We start from the raw sequence: 25,927 nt of genomic DNA, 5'->3' as shown, positions 1-25,927 counted from the left end.
GACCTCTTCTCTCAGCGGGATGATTTGGTGTATGCGTCGTCGCTACAGGACAATCTGTCTGTCCTTGGCCTTCATCACTATTTTCCTCCACCTCTTCCTGGCGCTGCTCTCTCTTTCTATTTACCACCAGCCGTGTGACCCCCTGTCGCCAACCAAGACACACGCGGCGACTGACCTGGCACGCACCAGCTTCACCTCAGCGGGGATTGGGGGTTTAGCTGAGCCTCCAGCTGATGCTGCCCAAACAAATGCTTCCAATATGGATGCCAATAAGGAGGCCAAAGGTCACGTGCAAACTCCTCCGTCTTCAATCGACAACAACGTTGAGCCCTTGGCGTCTGGGTTGAAGAAACTGGAGGCACTGTTTGACCATCCTCTGTACAATATACCCCGCCCTCCTGTCCCTGAAGAGGATGTGCTGCTGAAAGTGAAGTCAAAGGTCAAAGCTGCTCAGGAGAGCTCTCAGATGTGGTGTGTATTATACTGTTTTTATACAAAACCTGTGTGTGTATAAGGTTTATCTATCACTCTTTCCTTAAGTCAAACATACTTGTTTGTAACTTATTTCAGCATCTTGCAAATGCTATAAGTGATTCATCCCCTCAAAGACCACCGGAATATGCAAGTCATCGCTAAACAGGACAAAACATAATCTTCTAACATTTTAGAGCAGAATATAGTGAAATACACAGGTATTTCCTGTAAAAGCTATGAGCTAAGACTGTATGTTAGAATATAACTCTTAACCCTCAAATGTATGTGTAGTGCCACCCTAATCACCAAGGTCAAGTGTTGATACTTGTTGACAAAGGCCATTACATGGTTAATGTGAACCTGAAGAAGGACTAAAGGAGACAATGGTTGAAATAAAGTAAAGTTTGGAGGATTTGTTGGTTGGTTGGCTGGCAAGTTGGTGAGTTGGATGATGGGTTGATTGACACTAGTTGGCATCATCAATGTTGCATTACTGCCTTCTTCTGAATTCGTCATCCTTCTGGATTGTTCCTCAAACCTGTTGGTTTGTTGGTTGGTTGACAGTAGAAGGAATTGGCATCCATGATATTGCATGACTGCCTTCTTCTGGATTCTGAAGGTTGATAGCCATGTTTAATGGCAGTCTCATCAAGATACATTAATTCCTTCGAGGCTCTTCCTGGAACTTTGGCTGGTTGAGGTGTTTAACAGCAGTTGTTTATAAAGCACTTTAAAACAACCACAGTGGACTGTGGGCCAATGTGCTGTATAGAATAAATGAAAGACATAAAAAGGGAATGAAATAAAAAAACAAAAACGTCTGTGAAATGTTGTTACAAATAATGTTGTTCCAATATATATATATATATGATGGCATGTTATATAATGTTAAGCTCATTTCGCACAGCCCTACTGAACAATTGCTTTTTACTCAAAAAGTTGGGTTTCACTGGACTGGCCCCTTCCGGAACAGATGCTCAGTGGCCCCTAGGTCATTTGAGTTTGAGACCCCTGCCCTAGAGCACCTCTGCGTACACATGGATGTAGAAAGTACGAGCCAGTCCTCATATGTTGCCACTGTGCATTTCTGCAAAACACAAATATATGTGAGCTCAAGTTTCTGGTACAGTACATCCCTGCAGACATGAACATCAATGTACAGGGGCGTTTCAACAATGTTTTGGGTCTCCAGGCCAAGCTATTGACTTTAGGTTTAGTTAGGGGAAGTTTTCAACCATAACCAGTCATAGAATTTAGGCAACCTGCCACAAAATTGTCATGTCAAGTGTTTTAAAGGTCACTTATGTACAAATTACTGAAACGTAATGATGAGACGAACAGAAGAACCACTCTCACCTTCTCAAGCTTGTCAGGGAACTACAGTGGTGAACAGTGAATAACATGATGACACATACTCGTCTTTTTCCTGTTCTTAACCTCCCACTCATCCTCCGTCTCTCACCTCTCTTTCGGTCCAGGGTGAGTGCAAGTCAAGAAGGCTTTGAGGATGTGCAGTGGAACAGCAACAGCAGCACTCATCCACCCTGGCTGCGTTTCCACCTGGGCATCTCCCGCTGGCAGCTCTACGCTCACCGTGACGCCAACGTGGAGGCTCTGACCCAGCAGATCTCCACGAACCGCATCGTTAGTGCAGGTGTGACACACACACACACACACACACACACTCTCTCTGACAGGTTTCCAGGTTTTTATCTATCTATCTATCTATTAGCTTAAAGTTATGTATCTGTTAGCTTAAATCTATCTATCTATCTATTAGCTTAAAGTTATGTATCTGTTAGCTTAAATCTATCTATCTATCTATTAGCTTAAAGTTATGTATCTGTTAGCTTAAATCTATCTATCTATTAGCTTAAAGTTATATATCTGTTAGCTTAAATCTATCTATCTATTAGCTTAAAGTTATGTATCTGTTAGCTTAAATCTATCTATCTATCTATCTATCTATTAGCTTAAAGTTATGTATCTGTTTGTTTAAATCTATCTATCTATCTATCTATCTATCTATCTATCTATTAGCTTAAAGTTATGTATCTGTTATTTAAATCTATCTATTAGCTTAAAGTTATGTATCTGTTAGCTTAAATCTATCTATCTATCTATTAGCTTAAAGTTATGTATCTGTTAGCTTAAATCTATCTATCTATTAGCTTAAAGTTATATATATCTGTTAGCTTAAATCTATCTATCTATTAGCTTAAAGTTATGTATCTGTTAGCTTAAATCTATCTATCTATCTATCTATCTATTATCTGTTTGTTTAAATCTATATCTATCTATCTATCTATCTATCTATCTATTAGCTTAAAGTTATGTATCTGTTAGCTTAAATCTATCTATTAGCTTAAAGTTATGTATCTGTTAGCTTAAATCTATCTATCTATCTATTAGCTTAAAGTTATGTATCTGTTAGCTTAAATCTATCTACCTATCTACCTATCTACCTATCTATCTATCTATCTATCTATCTATCTATGCAATGCGGGGTTAAGGGTCTTGCCGGGAATCGTGACATTGTGGCAAGAGGACGAATGAAAGAAAAACATATCGACAATACAAAATAATCCCTCCAATCACTTCAGTTTTCCTGATGTACAAAACTAAAACCCTTTAATCCCTTTAAGGGTCCAAGACAAATGTAATAGTGGTATATATGTTGAAATCTTCTATTGATTTACCTGTTCAGGAGCATTTAGATTTATTTAATAGTACTGATATCTGGATGCATCTTGTGTCTTGCATGTTAATGATCATTAACCTTGACGGTGACTCAGTAAATCTTTTGAATAAGTGAGTCCTCTACAGAGTTCTCTTTGAATATTTACATTTTACACAGTGACTTGAAAAGCATCACATCTAACAGAACAGAAAATAATTTATCCTCCAGACTGGAGCGTGTGCTCATAAAGGTGGGAGGGTTGTTGTGACTGTGTGACACAGCAGGGTTAGGGTCAGACTTTCAAATGCAGACTCACTTTGAAGTTCTCCTCACATGAAAGACACTGTGAAAGCTTTGAGGAGCCTTGGAGACTCAGCAGAGGTTGGACAGGAATACAAAAAACGAAACACCTTAGTAGGAACTTTCCACTTGTGAGCACAGTCGGGTTTGGTTAAACCTGTGAACAAAGAACTTCTGACCGGGTTCTTAATAATAAAATAAAGTGAAGGTTTGGCTGCATTTAATCAATAACCTACAGCAGGGCTATTCAACTCAGTTGGGCCACATTTCTAAATGAAGAAATTAACTGGGCCAGACAGTCTCTGCAGCCAATATGCAGCAGGTCATGACACAGTTTAAACCAGCACAAATTGTATGTATAGTGTTTACATCCCTCCCTCACGTCAGATACCTCAGAAAGTGCATAAAAAGTACAGTGTCTGAATAGAATCTGACGCACTTTGACCACGTGTCCTCTGCACACATCAGCGTGTATAGAACCAAAGAAGTGCACAGTATTAGCTGTAACAATTGTTATATACACTTGTATAACACACTCACACACATATATATATATTTATATATCATATCATATCATAAAGGTTAGGACCGGCACTGTGCTGGGCCTACAGCATTTGACAATTTAAATAAATTTAAATAAATAAGAGAAAATATACAAAATAAAATGATGACTTAACCATAAGTTACTTCACCTCTTTCACCTTTTAAAAGTCCACAGTTGTAACACGAAAGTGCTGTTTCCATAGCCGGGAGGATGTGGTCTGGTCTTCACTCAACCTTGAAAACAGTAATTTGAAGACACAATGCCTCGCATTCAGTCTGCGTTAACACTGTTCACATCCTAATCACTATGACAACAGAAAAAAAAAAAACAGAAAATGGAAATAATAATAACAGACAAGTGAGGAAAAAATTGGCATTTGCTACATGATTTTGACCCTGTAAATGTGGTTCATATCACCCAAGATGGATTGTGGTCTTAACTGAATAAACATGAGTGTCATCTCTCACAACAGGTCAGGCATCGTAATTCAGCATTTTTTTTCTGGACAAAAAAGAATACACTTTCTGTGGCAAACATGGTGTACAGTGTTGTTGTTTAGCCCTGGTGTGGAAAGCAATTTAGAAAACCTGAATTGAAGCACAGGAAGTTTGATTGAGCTTGAAGGGACGAGTAAACCACAATGTTCCATGACCTAGTTAAAAAAAGAAAATGCTACTGCAACAAAAGATACTGTCGGGTCAGCGGCAAAACGCAACCGTTTATGAACAGCTACTGATAATCCTAATTTTGTGTTGTCAAGGCGAACCATTGTGCTACCATTGTGACGTGGTAGAAGATGGATGGTGTTTATCATGGTGAAAAACTTCCAGTATTTACTTTAATTTCCCATTCATTTTAAAGCTCTTGTGCGTAACTTGTGCTATATAATATTCACAAACCTGATTGAAACACCTGAATTTAATACTTCAACAGGCGTGGCCAAATACCTTTGTCCATATAGTGTATTCTTTGGTAAGTTCGGTGATGTATGTGAGTCTTTTAATGTAGCATTACTTGTCAAGACTGTATCCAGGAAACTTGGAGCTGCGTGGTGAAGGAACAGCAGCAGCAGCTGCTGTGATTTGCACATGCAGACATAGTCATCACTCAGTTGTCTGGGAGCACTTGGCATGTTATACTTTCATTTAATAGTGAGAAGCCTTCTTAACACCCCCCATGTGTGGACCCCAGGTTGGTAACCATGGCTATAAATAGAATATAAATGGATATATTATACAGGATAAAGCCTTCTCACTTGCTGTGGTGCATTTGTTACCAAAAGAAGAGAAAACCACAGTGAAGTGTTTGAAATGTGTTATCTAATTTCCTCATGATGACGCATGTTCTCCTCACAGTATGCTTGACGTGTTAGGTTGCGATGCCCGTTAATTGTCAGCGGGTTCAGCCCCACCATGATATGTGCGTGCACACACACACACATGCCGTGTGCTTCGTTGCCATGGTGACGCTCTCCGTATTATTTTTCAGTGCAGAAGTCTGGCGGGACGCAACTGAAGCTGGTGATGTCATTTCCCAACTACGGACAAGCCATGTTCAAGCCCATGAAGTGAGTCGCAGGAGAAAAAGGGGGCGGCCATTCGAACACACTGATCATATTACACAGTGTGTATGAAAAGAAAAAAAATAATCTCTTTTAACGAATCGACGACATTATGATGTTAAACTTTGGATGAAGCAAAGAAAATGGCTTTTTCTTTAAGCCTCAGGGCTACAGATATTCACTTTTTTGTGAATATCAAAAATGAAAGTGTTAAATAATGCATGAAATGTTTGAAAGATTAGTCGCATACTGTTGTGAAAGGATGGGATTAAAGGGGATGTTTAGCCAATCCGAGTGAATAAAAGGTGCTTTATTTTTGTGTTGACATGAAATTGTAAGGTTAATGCATGCATTGAATTATGCACTTAAGTGTGACTTGGGTTTGACTCCCCCCCCTCTCCCCTCACCCCCCCTCCGGCAGACAGGAGAGAGATGATGAAACCAACTACAACCTCTACTACTTCTCAGACTTTGAGAGACACAATGCCGAAATTGCAGCTTTTCACCTTGACAGGTTAAGTAGGTTTTTTTTATCCCGGAAGCATAACGCGCACGTACACTGAAACAGAATGTGCAATGACAGGATAAACATGTTATGTAACTAGATGTTTGCCTACACATCTTTATCCTCACCTCATATTTTGGATGCATCTCTTTCCCTGCAGGATTTTAGGCTACAGGAGAATCCCTCCCGTGGTTGGGAGGCTGGTGGACGTGATAAAGGAGATTAAAGACATCACCACTGACCACAAGCTGGCTCGCACATTTTTCACCTCCCCTGGTAACGCGCCAGCACACACACACACACCTCCATTTCTCCTCTGCTTCAATCGATCATCCATTGATTATGCTCTTTGGATGTTTTTCTTTCTTCTAATCCTCTTTCTCTCCATTTCACCTTTATGCTCCACCAACTCCCCCTAGTGGGGAACGCATGTTTCTACGGCCTGTGCTCCTACTACTGTTCTACAGAGCACGCCGTGTGCGGGCGTCCCAAGAATGTGGAGGCCTCCATGGCCGTCATGCTTCCAGATCTCTCCCTGGCTACGCGGAGGAGCTGGAGGTCGCCCTGGAGACGCTCGTACAGCCGCAGCAAGCTGGCCAAGTCAGTGGCTCTTTCTTTCGTTAGTGGAAACGATGCGGCGCGTGCGCGCTGTTAGATACCATAACAACGGAAAAGGTTGTTATGGTATAAACCACCGATAACTCACGTGAGAGCACATGAATTTCAAATCAGCAGTGTTTTGCAGCAAACAGCAGCAAAAAAGCTTCTGTTTGCCTTATAGTAGAAAGCACAGTTTTAGCAGGAAAAGCACAGGTGTTACTTATAACATTAGGGTTAAGGGGGAATTCTCACTCGTCTTCTACCGCTTTATCCTCCACATGAGGGTCGCTGGAGGCGCTGGCACCAATCTCAGCTGACGTAGAGCAGGAGAGTTTTCCAGTCCATCACAGGGACAAACAACCGTCCACTAACTACACTCACACCTGCGGTCAAGTTAGTGTCCAATTTGCCAAATCCCCCACGTCGCATGTTTTTGGACTGTGGGAGGAACCCGGAGAACCGGGCGAAAACCCACGCACACACGGTGAGAACATGCAAGCGCCATGCAGAAAGACCCTTGTTCCAACCGGCAAAATGGAACTCAGCTATCTGAAGCGGGTGTAGTACGGACCCAAATGCAGCAGAAGACAGGACAGGACAGGCTTTATTAGAACCACAGCAGAGGAAGTGGCAAACGGTCAGGAGATGAGGAAGCAGCAGGTACGCGAAGGCTCTCGGAGGTTGACGGAGAGGCAGAGATGCACGTAGTTTCTTTGAGGAGTAACAGCGGGTAGGCACGTGCGAAGAGTTGGATGAGAAGGAGTGTCTTGGCAGGTAGAGTGGTCATTTGATTATTTACACCTGTGATTTCCCTGATGTCAAAACGGTTGCTGCGTGTGTTTCGAAAAAGCCAATAGATTAGAAAGATTATTCGTGTCCATGTCAAAGAACAGCATCGTATCAGCTGTAGCGGCTTTATTTCTAAAGTGATGAAGCCACACGGTGAATACATGCCTGTACGTATCTGTTCCAGGTGGGAAACTGATTCAGATTACTGTTCCAGTGTGAAACAGATGCCGCCGTTCAACAAAGGCACAAGGCTGGTGGACTTCATGGACATGGTCATACTGGACTATTTGATGAGTATGTTTAAACTGTACATAGTGTATATATATATATATATATATATGTATATATATGTATATATATATATATATATATATATATATATATATATATATATATACACATATATATATATGTGTATGTGTATATATGTATATATATATATACATATATGTATATATATATATATATAGACATATACATAAACACATACATATACATATATATATATTTGCCGTTACCTGGTCGCTCAGTGGTAGAGTGAGTCGTCTTTCAACTGGAAGGTTGTGGGTTTGATTTCCTGCTTGTAGATGGGTCCACTTCACCCCCATGTTGCTCCTGTAGACTGTGCCAGCAGCATGTGAGTGGGTATGGAAGATGTAGAGAATGCAATGTGTGAAAGTGTGAATGGAAAACGTGAAATGTAAAGGTCATCAAGACGAGAAGATCGCTATATAAATACAGACCATTTTACTCCATATAATGTGTATTCAACAGTATAGTCTTCTATTGTTAAAATCAATTCATTTTACTTAATTACATAATAAATGTATTTGTTTATTTTGTATTTTATTGTACAATTTTAAAAATCAATTATCAGTGATTGGACGTTTTCTTATTCAAAATTTCTATTTATAACATATATTATTATATATAATATATAATATATATTATATCATTTTGTATGTTTGTAAGATAATTACAAACATAGAAAATGTGTTTGTAACTATAATCTATCAAAATATACAAAATGTAACTTCTCACTTTACATCAATGTTATCTGCTGTGGTAGAAACTGACTTGATTTAATGAAACAATTGTGAGTTAAATGTTTAGATTTTGGATTATGTGTTTACTTGTTTACCTAAAACAACCAAACAACGTCACTTTATGAAGGAACCGCGTTTTAAACACAGGAAATGAGTGGATTTATTAGATTATACAAACACGAGTGGAATGAAGTCAGTGTTTTATAATCTTGACAAAATGTATTCGGTAAAAACAAACAAACAAACAAACAGAGGTAGGCTGTGGACATTGGGAAGTCGACGGAGAGTATTTGACCTTCACCGCAGACACCGACTGGATTTCCTGTGCGTTGCCTTGGCAACGAGCCGTCGCCGTGGTTGCGCTGACAACTTCACAACCAGGTAAGAAAGTTTGTTTTGCTCCGGCGTCGTTCGATATTTTTTAATGAATCACAGACGGTTTCCCGTTTGCGGGATTAATCAACAATGTCAAGTTTTAACGACTTTGCTTTACGACTTTGTAGGTTTCACTTTGGAATGAGTAAACAGAACCTGAGATTACAGCGGGATTAGATGTTAATTCTTTGCTGTAAAGAGAATAAATCGTTTCACGTACATTTAGATGAAGTGCTGCGTTTCCTAATTAGTCAGTTAGTTATCGTTGATGTGAGTTTATTGATAGTCACAACTGCATCCAAAATAGAATTTACTTTTAAAAAAAGAGAACATTTCAGTATATATGAATAATGCCACAGTAAAAAAAAACATAATAATTGTTTGTTATTCTTTCTTATGCTGATATTTAATGTTATTGATTTGTTACATGTCATTTTGGGGGGGATGGCAGCATGATTTCATTCTGAATTGTCACCATTTATACTGTTAATATTGTTCAAATAATGATATGATATGAAAAACATACAAACTATGCATGCATACAGTACGTGTAAAATAAAACATAATCTGGACACAAAGACATGCTCAAAACAGCCAAACGGACCCTAACATTTGACCTTTTTTGTACAATGACTTAATTTTAAGACGGAGATTCAGCTTTGGGATTATGGAAGTGTCAGATACTGACGACGATATCTAAGATCAGATATTTAGTCAAATTTTCTCTATTTCTATGTTTATGAATTAGGAGCAGGATTAACTACAAAAGCCAGTTGTCAAATAAAATCTCATTTTTTTCCTTCCAGGTTCCCCACAGTCTGCAGGATAAAGATGGAGCTTGTATATAAAACTGTTGGTTGATGGTGTTCATAAAGAGATGAGCAGCAATGTTTGCTGCCTCTTCAGAGGAACGTTCCCGGGATCAGACCTGTGGACACAAGGTTAACAAGAAGGCCAAGTCCCCTGAAGTGTCTTTACCGCCTCTGTGTCCAAAGCCACCTGCTCTCTCGCCGTTCGGCCGCACACCTGTCCTCCACGATGTCTCCTCCCACAGACAGAGTTCATCAGTGGTGGGACTTCCTCGTCTCCTCATCTCACACGCTGGACCCAGGAGAGCCAGAGGTGACACAGAATGGACGGAGAAACCTCGACTAAAGGCTTCAGCACGAGGGACGGAAATACCCTTTAGAAGCTCTGCTGAGGTGACGCCACAAAGGTAAGATGAAATAAACTTTATTGATCCAGTGCACACCGGGGGAAATTCACTTGTTGGGTCAGCAAACTATTGGAAAGGGCAGACACGGAGTGAGTGACCAAACAAAGAAGGAAAACAATATGTGCAGAATGAAGTGTAGACTCTGTATGTATCTGCATATTTGCACTGCTTTTATAGCTGACTTTTTTTTACCCTTCACTCTTATTGATGTCACTGAAGTCAAAATTATGATTCATTTTATACATTTAAAAAAAAATAAAAAAGGTGGGAGTAATGATAATATACACATTTTCCACTGTTTTTGTTGTCGCATTTCCAACTCTCACAAATTCAATCTTATTTTATTTTTTTTTTTATTTAGTACTTTTGTGCTATCTTTTGTAATGTCATCAGATTGCCTATAGGTTGTGCTAAAAACAATAGAAGACGCTCTATATTGCACATTCTTATAGCCTCTAAATACAGTACGTTTTAGCATAGTAATGGAACAAAGCAGCCGGAATGCGGTTAATTCTGCCCTATAGATGAAAATGAGCTTTTTCATACATGATGATGAGGAATAATAGCAGCCCATCGCCCAGCAGAAAGGGAACTTAGTTTGTGGACAAAGGGTTGCAAGTTCGAGTCCCCTCCAGGTCAAGGGCTGAGGTACCTCCCGAGCAAAATCCCCAATCCCCATTGCTCTCCACTGATTGGCTTGATTGGACAATCTAAATTGACTCCGGCCATGGGGCGGAGTCAGTTTTTGCGCCATTTCTGCGCCATTTTTTTGTCAAATGAGAGATTGTTGCAGCAAAAGGAAAATAATTATGATATTTTTTAGAAAAAGAGATTAGGGGAGTACTTAGGCCCTAATAATAACCTGAAGGATAACAATAGGTTCCATTTCGGCCCCTGCCGTTCGTGCTCGGGCCCTAATAATGATGTATAGTTTTGTTTTTTTACATGTCATCTGAATGATGGTATGTAACTGGCTTGGCTATGTTTCCACCTCTACTGTAGTGCTGAGTATTGTCAACACCGTGTTACACTGATGTTGTTTTGCAGGGATTTACTCGCCTCACGATTTGAGTTCTGCAGCCGTTTCCTTTGTTGTTGACTGTGGGTATGTTTCCCTCTCAGAGAGAACGAGGACTTAATAAAAGCCACAACAAGTGAGGATCAAAAGATAAACAGAGGGAGAGCAACAAGGCTGAATAAATCCGCTCTCACGGGCACAGACGTCCTTCAACTCTTTGCTCAGAGAAGACACCAGGCGGAGTTTTATTTACTCAAACAAGAGGATGGGGACTGTCACAGGTACCACTGCATATATGAATGAATTAATAGTGCATGTAATGATATGATTGCACATTGATATCTGCTCTTGTTTTAGACCCTATCACCTACACGTGGTTGATTCCAGTGAAGCCGGCGCCGAGCACTACATCTTCTCTCCTCATTCTGTCCTTCACGTGACAGAGACGGGTTATGGTGGACTCGTCTCTTTGACTGAGTGGCACAGAGAGGCCGTTTTGTGGACGGCGTTGCAGAAAAAGCCATTTTTCAAGGACTTCAGACGGAGGAAAGCTTTCACCCGGTGAGAACATGAACATCGGCCTCGCGGTTGACCTCACATTGGATTGAATGGATTTGTCACAGTGACTCAAGTCTTTTCTTTTCATTTTTGCCGTCAGGTGGCACAGAAACGTGCGCAAGGTGTTGTTTCAGCGCCGCCGCGAGTCTCTGCAGGACACGCTGCTGTTCGCTGTGCCTCAGTTCAGACGCTCACTTCATGTGTTCACAAGGTAATTTACAGCAAACGCCAGCTAAATCACAGTTAATTAGTTAGTTTCCATTTTTTTTTATTGTAAATATGTTTCATACTGTTCCAATTTCCAATTTAACAAATTGAAACTCTTTTCTAAACAAACCTTTTTTGTTTTTCTTCATTTGAAATTGTTAAAACAGTATTTTACCAAGCAGCAAATTGTAACGCTGCCCGATATTGGAAGTTATCCTGGAAAAATGGACAAAAGCACTCAGTTACAGGACATCGTCTGCGGTCCTTTTATGGTTTTGAGGGTTAGGCATTAAAGGGTTAATTAACACATTGCGATAACCTGCTCACTCTTGTATTTTACAGACTCATTGAAGATCTGAAGGAGACTCACTGGCTGCCTCAGGAGGAAGCGCAAACCTACACATTGGTGGAATTCAAGAATGCACTGACAACCAAGAGTCAAGAGTGTCTGCACATTCTGGAAAAGTTGTCAAAATATCGCACGGTCATCCTAAATGGGGTTTGTAATTGTTTCATTTGAATACAGCATACTATAGAGTCCTGAGTCCCGACCACACACTTGACTTAGTCTCTTTAAAACTTTTCTTTAGGTTGCAGCACAGCTAGGCGATTGTAACCGATGCTACTGAATGAAGGTGTATGTGCAGCTGTTTAATAGAGCAGCCAATAAGAACGCTCTTTGTCTGCATTGTAATTGGTCAAAGTTTCTCATCATGGGCCAGATTTTCCAAAGAATCTAAAAGAGGTTAGAAGTCAAATTGACTGATAGTCCGAGCCAACTTTAAAAACACTGGTTTGATGTAAATAACACAAGTTACAATTAATGCAATTTATATTGCTACATTTTGTCCAAGCACTGGCTAATCCGAGGTGGTGGCTTCAGCCTAGGGCCCCATAAAGGCTTGGGCCGGCCCTGCTGGAAGTTTATTATTGATCAGAGCCGCCAAAACTCTCTCGCCTACCCCAGCTTTAGATACAACTGTAGTCATCTCTTCTCGTGCTCTTCTATCATCAGGTGAAGCAGATCTGCTACAAGGAACACCAGGAGCTGCAGCAGCACGTGGAATACGCTAAAAAGCCAAATAAACGCCATGAGCCCATTCACGTCCACCTGGCTCACCAGCAGGAGCTGAAGAGGCAGCTGGCTCGCTCTGAACGCGTCCTACACAAGCTGGGGAACTTTGGTTCTCTCGTCAATCGCATGATTGTGCAAAGTGTGGCCACCGTCGTCCGTCGGGACGTCTGCGGTTTTCTCAGCAACGTTCTAAAGGTGATGAATGCATCTTATTTTCTACTTTCTATCCATAGAACGTGTTTGTTATGAGGGCATGTCTCGATAGAGCACCATTAACGAATGAAAACCTTGAAGAATCAATGGCTATGTTTTTTCATTTCTTCTATGTTAGAGGAAGAAATCACAGCAGTGCAGTCTGTTCCACACGGAGCTGTGTCTCAGTGCTGAGTGTCTGACTGTGGATCCACCAGTGTATCTGTTCAGAGAAACACTGAGTGAAGCTCTCCTGACTGTTGGCGACTCCATTATTCAGGTACAACGTTAACCTTTCCATATCCTCAAAGTGGTAATTCTGCAGATAATGGTTATGGGAAATGATATTAAGTCTGCTCTGCAACACCAGCAACAATACAACTTGTCAGATCATCAAACTGACAGATACACTGTCTTGAAAATAAAGCGTTTTTTTTTTTGTCTGGTAGATGTGTGAGAGTTGTGGATTCTTCTTGGAGATCAGCAGCAACACAATGAGCTGTGATGTTGCTCAAGATTTGATGTCTGATCTCAGTTGTGTTGAACTTCCAATTATACCAGGTAAGACTATTCACACTGATCATGTGCCTGATTAGGGGATTGGGTAAATTGGACACCCTAAATTGACCGTAGGTGTGAGTGTGAGAGTGAATGGTTGTTTGTCTCTATGTGTGTGTGGCCCTGTGATGGACTGGCAAACTGTCGAGGGTGTACCCCGCCTAGTAGATGATGGATGGATGGATGTTCCTGATGTTCCCCAGTTCCAGACCCGGTCCGAATCAAGGGCCTTTCTGCATGGAGATAGTGTGTTCTCACCGTGTGTGTGTCTGGGTTTTTCATGCAATATGGGTATTGCCCTATGTCAGCTGGGATTGGCACAGCACCTCCGTGACCCTCATGTGGAGGATAAAGTGGTAGAAAATGGATGGATGTTCCTGATTAGGGCGGTGCAGTGGTTAGTGCTGTTGTCTTGCAGCAAAAAAAGACCAGGGTTTGCAACCCAGTGGGGACAAGTTTGCATGTTCTCCAGTTTCCCTCCACAGTCCAAAAACATGCAGATGTGAATTGGACACTCTAAATTGCCCCGTGAGAGGGAACAGTTGTTTGTCTCTGTGTTTGCCCTGCCGTGGCCTTTTGCCCTATGTCAGCTGGGATTGGCACCAGCAGCCCTGTGACTCTCGTGGAGGATACAACGGTAGATGATGGATGTTCCTGGTTGTTGCTGAGGATTTTAAAAGTTTTATGGGCCACACGGTTGGTGTAGTGGTTAGCACTCTTACCTTTGCAGCAAGAAGACCGGGGTTCAAGCACCGGTTGGAACACAAGGGCCTTTTCTAAATGGAGTTTGAATGTTCTCCCTGTGGGTTCTCTGGCTTCTTCCCACAGTCCAAAGACAGCCAGATTTGGGGATTAGGTAAATTGGACATTTTAAATTGACCATAGTTGTGAGTGAGAGCATGGATGGTCGCTTGTCTCTATAAAGTGGTTGACGATGGATGGATTTCAAAGGTTTGATGATCATTTTGGCTTCTGACTCACATGTGCCGTATGAACCAGGCCAAACAATGGCACTGCTGCTTCTGTGGTCTGAATACACAGTGATGCACAACCATTGTGCCATTTATTTGATCAACAATTGAAAGACGGCACAATTATGCATATGTTTTGTTATTCCCAGGGCAGAGTAAGAGCAGAGGTGGATCATGTGTTTGTGGAAAGTTTTGCTGCTGGCAGATGCTCAGAGACCTGTCAGCTCAGTGGCTGCTGCTGCTGCCAAAGCGAAGCCTGCTAATGACGCAGGGCAACATGGTGCGCGGCTGCTACTCTCCTCTCTCTAAGACACAGCTGGAGTGGCAGATCGGCAGCAGTGACCGTTCAGGGCACGTTGAGAGAGAGCAGGTCAAGATCATGAAGGTAAAACTCAAATTCAGGAATTTTGGGTGCATAATCAGTAAATGTGATTATTAATCCTCACCTTTCCCGCGACAGGAAGTTGAAGTAGAAATCCAGCAGCTGTGTGACGACTACACGTGGTTGCTGGACATTCAGTTGTTTCTAAGTGAATGGAGTCCAGCCTCGTTGAAGGGTCACTCTGCTTTACAGTATGAGGAGCACATTAAGAGGATTCGTAACTGGGCTGAAAGAATCAACTCCCTTCCCTCATCAGTCTCTACTTCCAACCAACTGTTCATGATTCACTGCACCCACACAAAGGAAACTCTCGGTACAGTACGCCTGCACTGCCTGAAAGTGATTAAATCTCATCTCCCGTGAGAAAGAGACTCAAAACATTTTTTTTTATTCAAGTGCTTGGTGGTAATTATTGTTCCAAGGTTATTTACAATGGTAACTTAGCTTTATGGTTAATTGATGCGTAAGTTAATCTATAATTTATCTTTTTTTTTTCAGGGCAACAGCTGAGCTTCATTGAAAAGGACACGCTCAAGCAGCTTGTGGAACAGACTGAGCTTCACTCAACGAGTCTCATATCAGACCTGGAAAAGACTGCAGCTGAACTCAAAACTGATCCAAAAGACTTATTTGACCTCTCCACTTATGCTTCTCAGGTACAGAAACTCACTTCACTTTAGTGACTTGCGTGAAAAAATAAAAGTACATAACGCAAAGTGGAAATATTGGTTATGCAAAGGAGATGGTTTATTAAATAAACCTCAATGCCCTAGTTTTCTGTGTTTTTACCTGGGTGGTTGATGGAAAATTCAGATCCTCCGAGACTCATCTCCGGGTCACACATTCACTTTAATTGAATTATTCATCCCAAGGGCTCAGCCTTGTCAGAGCAAATGTGTTCTGAATTTAGATTTCATTATCCAAGAATAATCAGGAAATGCATATTCCATTAAGGTCCTCTGTGCTTTTATTTGAAGACACACCAGGGAATCTGCACTGGTGTGTACTTAAGTAATTGGCAAACGTAAGCACTTTGGCGCTCATGAGTTACTGCACAATGCAGATTCAGGTCAGAGCAGAGCTTTTTTTGTTTGTTTGTGTGTGTGCTTAAGTTTCTTCGCTGTTCTTTGGTGTTTTTTTTACAGCAGTTGACATCTGTAATGTTGCATAACTGCCTCCTATTAGACCAAATTATCTATGAACTACTTTGCATCTCACAAGTTCGTAGCTCTTTTATGTAAAAGAGGTAAAACTTGAAGTTAAAACTGAAGTTAAATTGTCGTACTCCTCTGTAACACTGGACGTTTTGATCCCCTGTCAAATATAATTCACTCAGGCTTTTTAAACAGTTAAAATGATAAAAATGTTCCCTACTTTTTGCAGGTAAGGGAGTCACTGGCAACACTGACAGACAGGCAGAGACGGTTGGAGCACATTCGCTCCCTGAAGCTCATTATTTCCACTAACTATAGACAAATGAATGAGCAGGAGCTGAATTTGGAACAAAAGGTTTGCATTAAAAAAAAAATATATCATTACAAACCACATTTGATAACCGCTCAACATTTACACTGCAGTAAGTGCCCTGCTCTGTGTTCCACACTTAGATGCTTGGCTTGTGGGATTGCTTCATACCCTTCTTGAAGGAAGCAGACGGCATCGTACGCCAAAGTCTGCCTTCGGCGACCAACGCGGTGGACAAAATGGTCTCATTTACGGTCCGTGACCTCAAACATGTCGTCTCTACAGCGACATCCGGACCCTTCCTTGAGCCAGCCCAGAACGCCAAAGAGATGGTGTCCAAACTGAACACGATGTGCCGACACGTGCACACTCTACATGCAAAGCTGGAGCAACTGAATACAAACAGGATAAACCTACAAGGTACAACATTTGGATAGACATGTTTTTGTTTTTAAAAGTGTGTTAATTGTCATCTAATGTGTTCGTTTATCACAATGTTCATCTTCTTTTTTCGCCTACATTAGAATGCGCGGTGGATGCGACTCATTTAACTGCAGATATTCAGAAAGTCACAGCCAGAAAAGAGTTGTGGGAGCTAATGGTCATGTGCACAAAATGGATGGAAGAATGGAAACAGCAGCTTTTCTGTGAGGTAACCTGTCAAACCTCTCACCACTTATTAACAAGATGATATGACATATGACAATTTGGCTAATGAGAGACTGCAATTATTTGTACGCATTCATGGAGACGACACATTTATACACGTTTGAAATTCACCTCTGTCATTTAATGTCGCTGTGAAGTAACCCAAAACATTATTTTACTGTCAGGTTGTGGTGTCAGACGCTCAGGAGAAAATCGCTAAGTGGCGGGAGCAAGCTCTGGCTTTAACTCGCATAATACCTACCCATGATGCAGTGCTGCAGGAGGCTGTAGGAAAACTGAAAAGCCTGAGCCATCAGCTTGCAGTTATGTCCAAGCTCCAGAGCCCCACGCTCAGACATAAACACTGGAGAGCGATTTTTGAAGGTATCGGTTCACATTTCTTTTATCATTTGCAAACATTGTGAAGCACATTATCTGTGATGATAATATATTCCACCTGGCAGGTTTAGGTCTTGTGTATATCCCTGAGAAGAAGCTTACTGTTGCTGAATTGATGTCTCAACCACTTGAAGTTCATCAAAAGCTAATTATGAAGGTAAGAGAACCAAAAAATAGGCTAAACTGGGAATATTATGAGCTGCTACAATCATGGGATTGTATTGTCTCCATATGTAGTTGACATATATAACACTTTTACTTTGTCAGATATGCACTGATGCCCAAACAGAGAGTAAGTTGGAGCAGACCTTTAAAAAGCTTCAACACAAATGGGAAACCAGACTCTTTGAGCTGGTCAAATCCACACACCCTCTTTGGCAGCCTCTCAAGCTGCAGCCTGAATTGACTGATGCAGTGAAGCCCACAGAGCCCACAGATTCAAAACTCCAAAGTGCCTGTCAACACTCCGTTAATGATGCAAGATTCACCATCACCGGTAAGACTGAATAACAAGCTGGGAGATCATTACGGATGTAATTGTTCACAATGTGCACAATATTCGCTCCGTTGCTGTGGGAAGACACACGACAGCAAAGTTCAGCTCAAATGTTTGTGTAAATTTCCACATTTTCTTTCTCGCTCAGGTCTGCAGACACACTTTGCCGAGTTGGAGGACGATCTGATGACTCTGGCGTCAATGTTGAAGTCTCCTCGCTGCCCAGAGTTCAGACAGCAGATGGAAGAGTGGGTGCAATCACTGCAGGATCTCGGTGAATAAATTAATCAGACAAATAAGAAAATACTTTCGCTAATTGCTTCCAGGTACAAAAGAGTTCATTCCCTACATTGTGTTGCCTTTTCTTGTAACATTAACAGAGAAGCTGCTTGACTTATTTGACCGATACCAGCAAACATGGACCTTCCTGTCAACGACGTTGAATGAAACGTTCTTTACTGTTCAAAGGTCGGACCTGGTATGTGTCCACATTGTCACAAATCACATATTTGTGATGTTCATGTGTTTTACAGCTTTGTTCAAATGATAGATTATACATTTTTTTTATGTTTCTTCATAGCTGGAGCAGTTCAAACCAGCTGATGGGACATTTCAGGAAATTATGCGTACGATATCAGGCAACCCACATGTGTTGAACTTTGTGCGTTCCACAAAAACTAGTCTTTGTCAGAAACTCAGTAATGGCTTGTCTACAATGGAAGCAATTTCCAACCAGATGGTGGACGTCCTGGATGTCCTGCGCGAACAGTTTCCAAGACTCTGGTTCTTGAGCGACAGGGAAGTGATTCAACTTCTCTCTTGTCACCCGGAGCCTTCTACGCTGCAACCCTTTGTACGCAAATGCTTTAAAGGGGTAAACAGTCTAGAAGTGGGCGTTGAAATTCAGAGTAATACAAGACAGGTAAACACCAGTGAAGCCACAACTGGAGACCAAAGGCCGATGAAGGTGCTTGGGGTTTTCGCCAGCCTCCGGGAACACATCACTTTTCTGTCTCCTGTAGAACAAAATCGAAATGCCTTGGTTTGGCTGAGTACATTTGAGAAGCAACTAAAGTTAACCATGGCGCATCTTGTGAATCAATATGCTGTTGTGTCAAATCAGCTTCAACCAACTAGTCAGGATTTGCCACGTGATGTGAAAATTGGAGACAACACTGATGGTAACACAAAAAATATTGAACTCGTGCTGGATCTACTGTCCCAATACCCTCTCCAGTGTGTGCTGGTGGCTGAAGAGGCAGTGTGGTGCACTGTTGTTCAAGAGGCTTTTCAAGAACCAAGTCCAGTTAAGCTGAACATCTTAAAGGCGTGTAACTCTGAAAAACTGAAAAACCTTTGCCGATACGTTAAGGAGAGCCTGGCACAAAGTGAATCTCTGATTTCTACATATATGATAGTGTGTCTCGGTGCCTTGGTGCAGCTGACGATGAATCATGGTCAACAGCTCTCTCAACTCATGGATATACGGTGTGACCTGGTGACATCTTTCGAGTGGCTGAGTTTGATGAAGTATTATATAAGTTCAAAAGCTCAGAGTCAGAAAGGCGATGTTAAATCAGGATGTTATGTGGATGTTTTTGGTCATCACTTCCAGTATGGCTATGAATACAGTGGTCCTGAAGACTGGGCGATGGTGCAAACTCCTGCTACAGATAGAGCAAAACTGGGGATCCTTCTTGCTATGAAAAGCCACAGATGTGGCTTTGTGAGTGGTCCTTGCATGTCAGGAAAGACAAAGACTGTGGTCCAGTTGGGAAAAGCACTGGGGCGACAGGTTGTCATTGTGCAATGTTCCCCAAGCATGAGACCAGGCGTTATCCAGCAGATGCTGTTTGGTGCCTTACAGACTGGAGCATGGCTTCTGCTGGACTCTGTAGACTCACTAACACAAGGGTCCCTGTCCTTACTGGGGCAGCATCTATTAGACATTCACCAGTCTTTCAGTACGTTGACTGGACACAGGAATAAAAGCATGACTGTTGATGAAGTCATAGCTTACACAAATATTGATCTTGCAGGAAAAAGTATTTCTGTAAATCCCAACTATGGGTGTGTTCTTGTCTCCTCAAGGGGATACACGTCTGATCTCCCAGAGAGTCTGCGATTTGCATCAAGACCAGTTGCATTAACCCATCCAGATTACAGGATCATTGCAGAAGTAATGCTGACTTCCATTGGCTTCTCAGACGCCATGTCTTTGAGTCTTCGTCTGGTTTCTCTCATCAGCCTGTCAAAGGATTCCCTCTTTCTGCCTGATTTCATCACCAAATACCAGAGCTGTTATCTTGTTGTTTTGCAGAAGATAGTCTCTACCTCTGAATTATACTTCAAACAAAGCTTAAGGCAACAGGAAACTTTAAATGAGGGTAAAAGATCCGCTACAGAAAAAAATGATCTCATGTCCTCTCAAAATGTGACTGTGGAGCCTGAGAAAGGTCATCACAAATCTGAATTGCCTTCCAGATTGCACAGTTCAAACATCAACATCAAACAGAGCTTAATGGAGGAAACAGCTCTTGTCAAAGCAATCCTTTCTGTCCTATTACCCGTCCTTTATGACCACAAGAAGGCATCGCAGTTCTACATGATTTTCAAGGATTCGTTTCCCATTGCGTCCCAGGTTCCTTTTTCCCAACATAACTTTGAGGAAGAACAAAGGGACCAGCTTAAAGATGCAATAACAGGAGAATTACAAAGGAAAGGATTCCACCCTGATTCAGAAACCATTTGCAACACACTTACACTTTATCAGACAATGAAATATTCTCAGGCGGTTCTGCTTGTAGGCCCCTCGGGTAGTGGAAAGACGACCTGCTATCGCTCTCTAGCTGGAGCACTCAATAGTTTGGCTGCTAAGGAAACGGAATACATGTTTGAAGGAGATCCTCCACGAGTGGATCTGCAGGTCTGTTCTTCAAACTGGAACTCAGTTGACACTGTGGTTTTATTTCCTAATGCCATGTGCCATAATGAGGTATTTGGCTTCTTCTGTGGTAAAAGAGGATGGCAAGATGGAGCAGTTCCAAAAGTGCTGAGATATTCAGAGCGATTGGAGCACACAAGTTCTAATGTGTGTAACACTGAGAAGAAAAATCCTCATAAACCAGCAGTGAAATGGCTGGTAATGGATGGGGAGCCTGTGGGGAAACCTGGATGGTTAGATTACTTAACCACATTGTGCGATTGTAAGGATCCATTTCTGTTCTTGCCATCCGGTGAAAAACTTGCACCATCCCAAAAGTACCTAAAGGTACTTATGGAGATCACGGACCTAAGTGACGCGAGTCCGTCTGCAGTGACCCGCTGTAGCCTTGTTCATTTTACAGGAACCGATATGTGGAAGGCTGTTTGGAAGAAGGAATTTGATGCTCTTTCCTGTGATTACAGACTTGATCAAGGAACCACGAAAATGTGGAATCATCTAGCCAAGGATCTCTTCTCCAGCACTCTTAGTTTGCTGCGAGAAAATGCTTTAACCTCGGTAATCCATCGCAAAGGACAGTGTTTTACAAGCCCCATGTATGGACTTTTTGAAATGATGTCATTTGTGCGAATCCTATATGCCCTCCTACATCACTTTGGGAATGAAGCAGAAAATGCTGAGGCAACACAAAGAGACAAAAGAGGTATATAATTCAATAATTCAACTACTGCCAAAGCAGTGGTTTTACCATTATTGTAACGTTATTATTTTCTCTTCCAACAGATGTATCGCTACATGGAACTAGAATACCAGGTATAGATAGCAAGCTGCTCACCAGAAACATTTTTCTGTTGGCTTATGTTTGGGGATTTGGTGGACACCTTCATCCATGGTAGGAAAAATATTGTCATATACAAATACAAATATGTAACCACTTGGAAGAATGGATATCACTAGCCAATGTTATTCATACATTTTTGGTTTTATTTAGTGACTGGCCACAGTTTGACTTGCTAGTTCGCCAAGTGCTCTTTTCTTGCCGCTACAAAATCATGGTTCCAGATGACGAGAGTGTGTTTGAACACTTTTTCAGCATCGACAGTAAGATGTTCCCCAACAGCACACTTTCAACAATTTCCATCACTCCCAAGGTTTGTTTTTAATAATGTCTATTGTAGTTAAAATACAAAAAAACTACATTTGAATATTTTAACATACAACTAACTATGTGTCTTACACATGTTTACACAGTATGGGAACTACACCTATCTCCTGAACCTCATGTTGGAAGCAAATCAGCCAGTGTTGCTTGCAGGAGAACCCTGCTCTGGAAAAACCACCCTGTGCCGGTCTTTGCTAAGTTTTGACAAACCACACATTAGCCTACCAGCCAGTCCACTTCTGAGCTCCAGAGACCTGCGCATTATACTGAGTAATAAAGACACTGTAGGATCTGTGACCAAACGGCCAAGGCTGCTTCTGTTTGTGGATGATTTGCATGAAGCCCCCTGTGGTGAGTAACTCGGCCTACATCATTTTATTTATTTTGTTGAGTTATGCTTGAATAAACTCACTATCTCTCTCCTTCCTTGTAATAGATGCCTTTGGAACGACATCAACTGCCCTGGAATCACTACGGCAGAGTATTTCAATGGGAGCGATTCTAACATTTGATAACGACCACTTGGTGTTACTGGATTCTGGACACATCAGTTACATGGCTACCTGTTGCGTCTCTGGATTGGGCAATCATCACAGTAATGTGGTGTCAACCCGACTTTCACACCTGTTCTCCATCTTTGTACTGCCAGTCCGATCTATGGACGTTATTTTGTCCATCAATTCCTCGAGACTCCAAGTCTGGCTCAAGCAAATGCCACTTCAACAGAGTGGTGAGGATATGGCACGTTGTATCATCACTGCGACTGGAACTTTGTATCACACTGTATGTGACCAGTTCCAACCCACTGTGCAGAGGCCCTGTTTCAAGTTCTCACACCATGACATGCAGAAGGTGCTGCAGGGGATGTACTTGTGGGAGCCTGTCATTCAGACCACAGGGACATTGCAGGCAGAGGACTATGCACGAATTGGGTTCCCTCAAGTCTTACCAGAGTCTACAGCGTCCGTTCTTAACATAGCACATCTCTGGATGCATGAGTGCATGCGTACCTTTGGCGACAGGTTGTGCTCAGAGGATGAAAGCGCGTCACTTGTGTCACTCATAGCCAGGGTTGCAACTGCAAACTTTGGATTTAAATTGGTTGGTGAGCGTCACCCTGACAGTACACCCGCTGTCACAGACCTTGCTATTCATAGCTTACCCACAGACACAGCAGACTCCTGTAAACAAACACATCACAGTCCAGGCACACTGCCATCAGGGCTGAAATCAGCCGGCCAGTCTGAAATAAAGAAAGACTTTACGATGGTTGAACCATCCTTGTCTCAAGCCCGTTCTTCAGAAGACTCAAATCTACAGCCCGAGATTCTTCAGTATATGATGAGCATAATGGCTACACTCGTCTATGGACCTGAGTTTCCTAAAGCTTTGGATCCAATCGATCAGCAAACCAACTTCAAATTGAACTCTTATTACAAAGAGCAATACCTTGATGCAGTCCTGCAAAAACTGTCTCTTCTCATGGACAGCAATGAGGACGGCAAAGGACGTGACGTTGCAAACTACAACAAAATCGCATCCAGATTCATCATGCACAGAGAAAGAGTCAGCCAGCTGTTACACATACTCAGGGTTCTGCTCATACCAGGAGGTCATGGCGTACTACTCAGCTCGCAGAGAGGCACAGGTCGTAAAACCACCGTGCGTTTCGCCGCCTACCTTTCAGGCTACGACGTGATGGAGGTACATGCAGGCAATGAGAACAACTTGCATGAAATGCTGAAAAAGGCTGGGAATCACACGAGAGTGGAGGGAGGTAATGTCATCATACTGGTCCATGAGGAAGTCAGTGAATCTGTCAGAGAGGAACTACTGCTGTCAATGGCCCACAGGATCTACCCAGCACTCCACACAGAGGAGGAGCTCAATGACCTTGTTTCCAGAGCAACGACTGCGAAAACATCCTCAAGAAAATACCAAATGGACAATTGGATGCTTGATAAGTAAGAAATAACGCAGTCTGAAATTCTCATGCTTGAATTGGTAGTGAACTCTGTCTCGGCAAAAACTTTGACCCAGAAGAACTGTGAGTCAGTATCAGTGTCCAAAAAGAACACTTTTTTACTTGTGATATGGCTGTTAAATTATTTGTGAAGGCTGCATTTTAAACCACATTCAGTCTGTGTTTCTTTTATTAAAGGTTCTTGAGCCAAGTCCACAGAAATGTCCATGTGTTCCTTCTGATGTCCTCCACCACCTCAGAAGCTGGTGATGGAACCCAAGTTATGAATGTAAGCATTTGTTTTATTCTGCCTGATACTGAAACTGTGTGTAAATGTATTTATTCTAAGAAAACGAGGAACAATGGACCATCTCTACAAGTCAATGAAATCCACCTTTTTGATTCAAGCTCATGTTGAAGATTTTGTCTTCAGTAGTCAGTGCGGGGAGCACATTACATTTCAATAGCGGACATAAATGGACGATGTTTTCCATTTCATGACCCAGAGACAACTGACTAAGGCCCTGAGACTCTGCTGCTGTGTCGAGGTGTACAGGCCGTGGTCCAGCCGCTCTTTGACGGAAGTTGCTGTTCAATGCCTTAAAACCAGTCCCCACATAATATGTGAGTCATTTCTTCACATTTTTTCACTGAACAATGTTCACTGTGCTCAGACATGATTTTCCCTGTGTTTTAATACAGTGAAGGCGGAAACCTTAGTGGCCGGCGTGTCTGCGGCGATGGCAGGAATCCACCGGTCTGCATGTCAGTATGCGTCTGTCCTTCTAAAAGCCCAGAACTTTAGCCCTCAAGCATACATGGAGTTCATTGCCCACTTTGATTTCCTCTGCAACCACCTGCACATACACTGTCAGGGCAAAGCCGACAGGTAATTTCGTAATTCTTTCACTGGTATTTAATTCATTTTTATTCAAAATAAATTGACGTGACAAAATGCAAAATGCAAAATGTTGATTGATGTTTTTCGAACCTCAATATGATGATGTTTTTAAATGTCTTGTTTTGTCCAAAATCCAAAAATAATTCATTATATGGAGCAAATAGAACCAGAAAATCTAAGAGGAACTTCAAAACATTCAAACTAATGAATTGATTATAAAATTAATTGATGATTCATTTACCAACTGTTTAAAACTTGATTCATTGATTAATCATTGCAGCCCTACTGTATTGCTATGTAGTGCAATTCTGCTGCACTGCAAACTACATATTAACCTTTCAACACTCTGGAAGCTGAGAAATTGCTAGTCAAGGTTATTACGGATTTCACTCACAGTGTTGCAGGAAGCCAGGGAATCAGCGTCTTTGTCAGAGAGTTTCCTGTACATAGTTTCCATTTTTGGCCTGTTTTTGGACATTGAGACAAAAACTCAAACAAAGGTTGTTTTGAATATGTTTTATAATGTTCAGAATTAACACGGAAAATTTGGTGTCCATGTACACCTACAGTATTTTTTTTTAAATTGCTTTTCTTGATTTTAAATTGTTAATACACTACTTTAACGTGCAGTAAACTGTAAATAACTGCCAGATATTGATTAATCTGCCAGATATTGATAAATCAAGACCTTTTAATAATAAAAAAAAATCTATTTCTGTTTTCAGGATTACCTCTGTTTTGTCTGTGTTGGACGTTTTGAACGATGCAGCTCTTCAGAACCGACGACGTGTAGAAAGACTGAAGGAGGCGGTTGCAGAGAAACAGCAGGTATTTTTACTGCAATTCAGCACAATATGCGAGACGACTGAGATCAATATTCTGGATCGTGTTGCAGCGAT

The 25,927-nt window shown here is 41.6% G+C and overlaps 2 protein-coding genes across 2 annotated transcripts in view; both read left to right on the top strand.

Annotated features, from left to right (window-relative positions):
• Nucleotides 1-25,927, top strand: part of LOC122770942 (extracellular serine/threonine protein kinase FAM20C-like) — a 41,453-nt gene that overhangs the window by 475 nt on the left and 15,051 nt on the right. Inside the window, 7 exon segments of the mRNA XM_044028177.1 lie at nucleotides 16-471; nucleotides 1,953-2,128; nucleotides 5,487-5,565; nucleotides 5,981-6,073; nucleotides 6,225-6,340; nucleotides 6,484-6,664; nucleotides 7,638-7,747. Of these exon segments, the coding sequence (XP_043884112.1) occupies nucleotides 16-471; nucleotides 1,953-2,128; nucleotides 5,487-5,565; nucleotides 5,981-6,073; nucleotides 6,225-6,340; nucleotides 6,484-6,664; nucleotides 7,638-7,747 (1,211 nt within the window).
• LOC122771562 (dynein heavy chain domain-containing protein 1) overlaps nucleotides 8,872-25,927 on the top strand; it is a 29,902-nt gene continuing 12,846 nt past the window's right edge. The window contains exons 1-29 of the mRNA XM_044029190.1: nucleotides 8,872-8,998; nucleotides 9,681-10,090; nucleotides 11,213-11,389; nucleotides 11,466-11,669; nucleotides 11,767-11,877; nucleotides 12,216-12,372; nucleotides 12,889-13,143; nucleotides 13,280-13,420; nucleotides 13,590-13,701; nucleotides 14,819-15,054; nucleotides 15,130-15,364; nucleotides 15,550-15,707; nucleotides 16,435-16,560; nucleotides 16,659-16,935; nucleotides 17,040-17,167; nucleotides 17,349-17,547; nucleotides 17,628-17,719; nucleotides 17,830-18,058; nucleotides 18,207-18,332; nucleotides 18,439-18,536; nucleotides 18,639-21,705; nucleotides 21,786-21,894; nucleotides 21,994-22,153; nucleotides 22,254-22,515; nucleotides 22,601-24,128; nucleotides 24,326-24,416; nucleotides 24,634-24,751; nucleotides 24,830-25,016; nucleotides 25,754-25,856. Of these exons, the coding sequence (XP_043885125.1) occupies nucleotides 9,762-10,090; nucleotides 11,213-11,389; nucleotides 11,466-11,669; nucleotides 11,767-11,877; nucleotides 12,216-12,372; nucleotides 12,889-13,143; nucleotides 13,280-13,420; nucleotides 13,590-13,701; nucleotides 14,819-15,054; nucleotides 15,130-15,364; nucleotides 15,550-15,707; nucleotides 16,435-16,560; nucleotides 16,659-16,935; nucleotides 17,040-17,167; nucleotides 17,349-17,547; nucleotides 17,628-17,719; nucleotides 17,830-18,058; nucleotides 18,207-18,332; nucleotides 18,439-18,536; nucleotides 18,639-21,705; nucleotides 21,786-21,894; nucleotides 21,994-22,153; nucleotides 22,254-22,515; nucleotides 22,601-24,128; nucleotides 24,326-24,416; nucleotides 24,634-24,751; nucleotides 24,830-25,016; nucleotides 25,754-25,856 (9,015 nt within the window). The 5' untranslated portion in view covers nucleotides 8,872-8,998; nucleotides 9,681-9,761. The remainder of the gene's footprint in view (nucleotides 8,999-9,680; nucleotides 10,091-11,212; nucleotides 11,390-11,465; nucleotides 11,670-11,766; nucleotides 11,878-12,215; nucleotides 12,373-12,888; nucleotides 13,144-13,279; nucleotides 13,421-13,589; nucleotides 13,702-14,818; nucleotides 15,055-15,129; nucleotides 15,365-15,549; nucleotides 15,708-16,434; nucleotides 16,561-16,658; nucleotides 16,936-17,039; nucleotides 17,168-17,348; nucleotides 17,548-17,627; nucleotides 17,720-17,829; nucleotides 18,059-18,206; nucleotides 18,333-18,438; nucleotides 18,537-18,638; nucleotides 21,706-21,785; nucleotides 21,895-21,993; nucleotides 22,154-22,253; nucleotides 22,516-22,600; nucleotides 24,129-24,325; nucleotides 24,417-24,633; nucleotides 24,752-24,829; nucleotides 25,017-25,753; nucleotides 25,857-25,927) is intronic.

This window comes from Solea senegalensis, linkage group LG6, assembly GCF_019176455.1.
Source record: "Solea senegalensis isolate Sse05_10M linkage group LG6, IFAPA_SoseM_1, whole genome shotgun sequence".
In the NCBI taxonomy this organism is placed as follows: domain Eukaryota; kingdom Metazoa; phylum Chordata; class Actinopteri; order Pleuronectiformes; family Soleidae; genus Solea; species Solea senegalensis.
The sequence above is the reverse complement of the archived record's forward strand: the minus strand, read 5'-3'. Positions and strand labels throughout refer to the sequence as shown.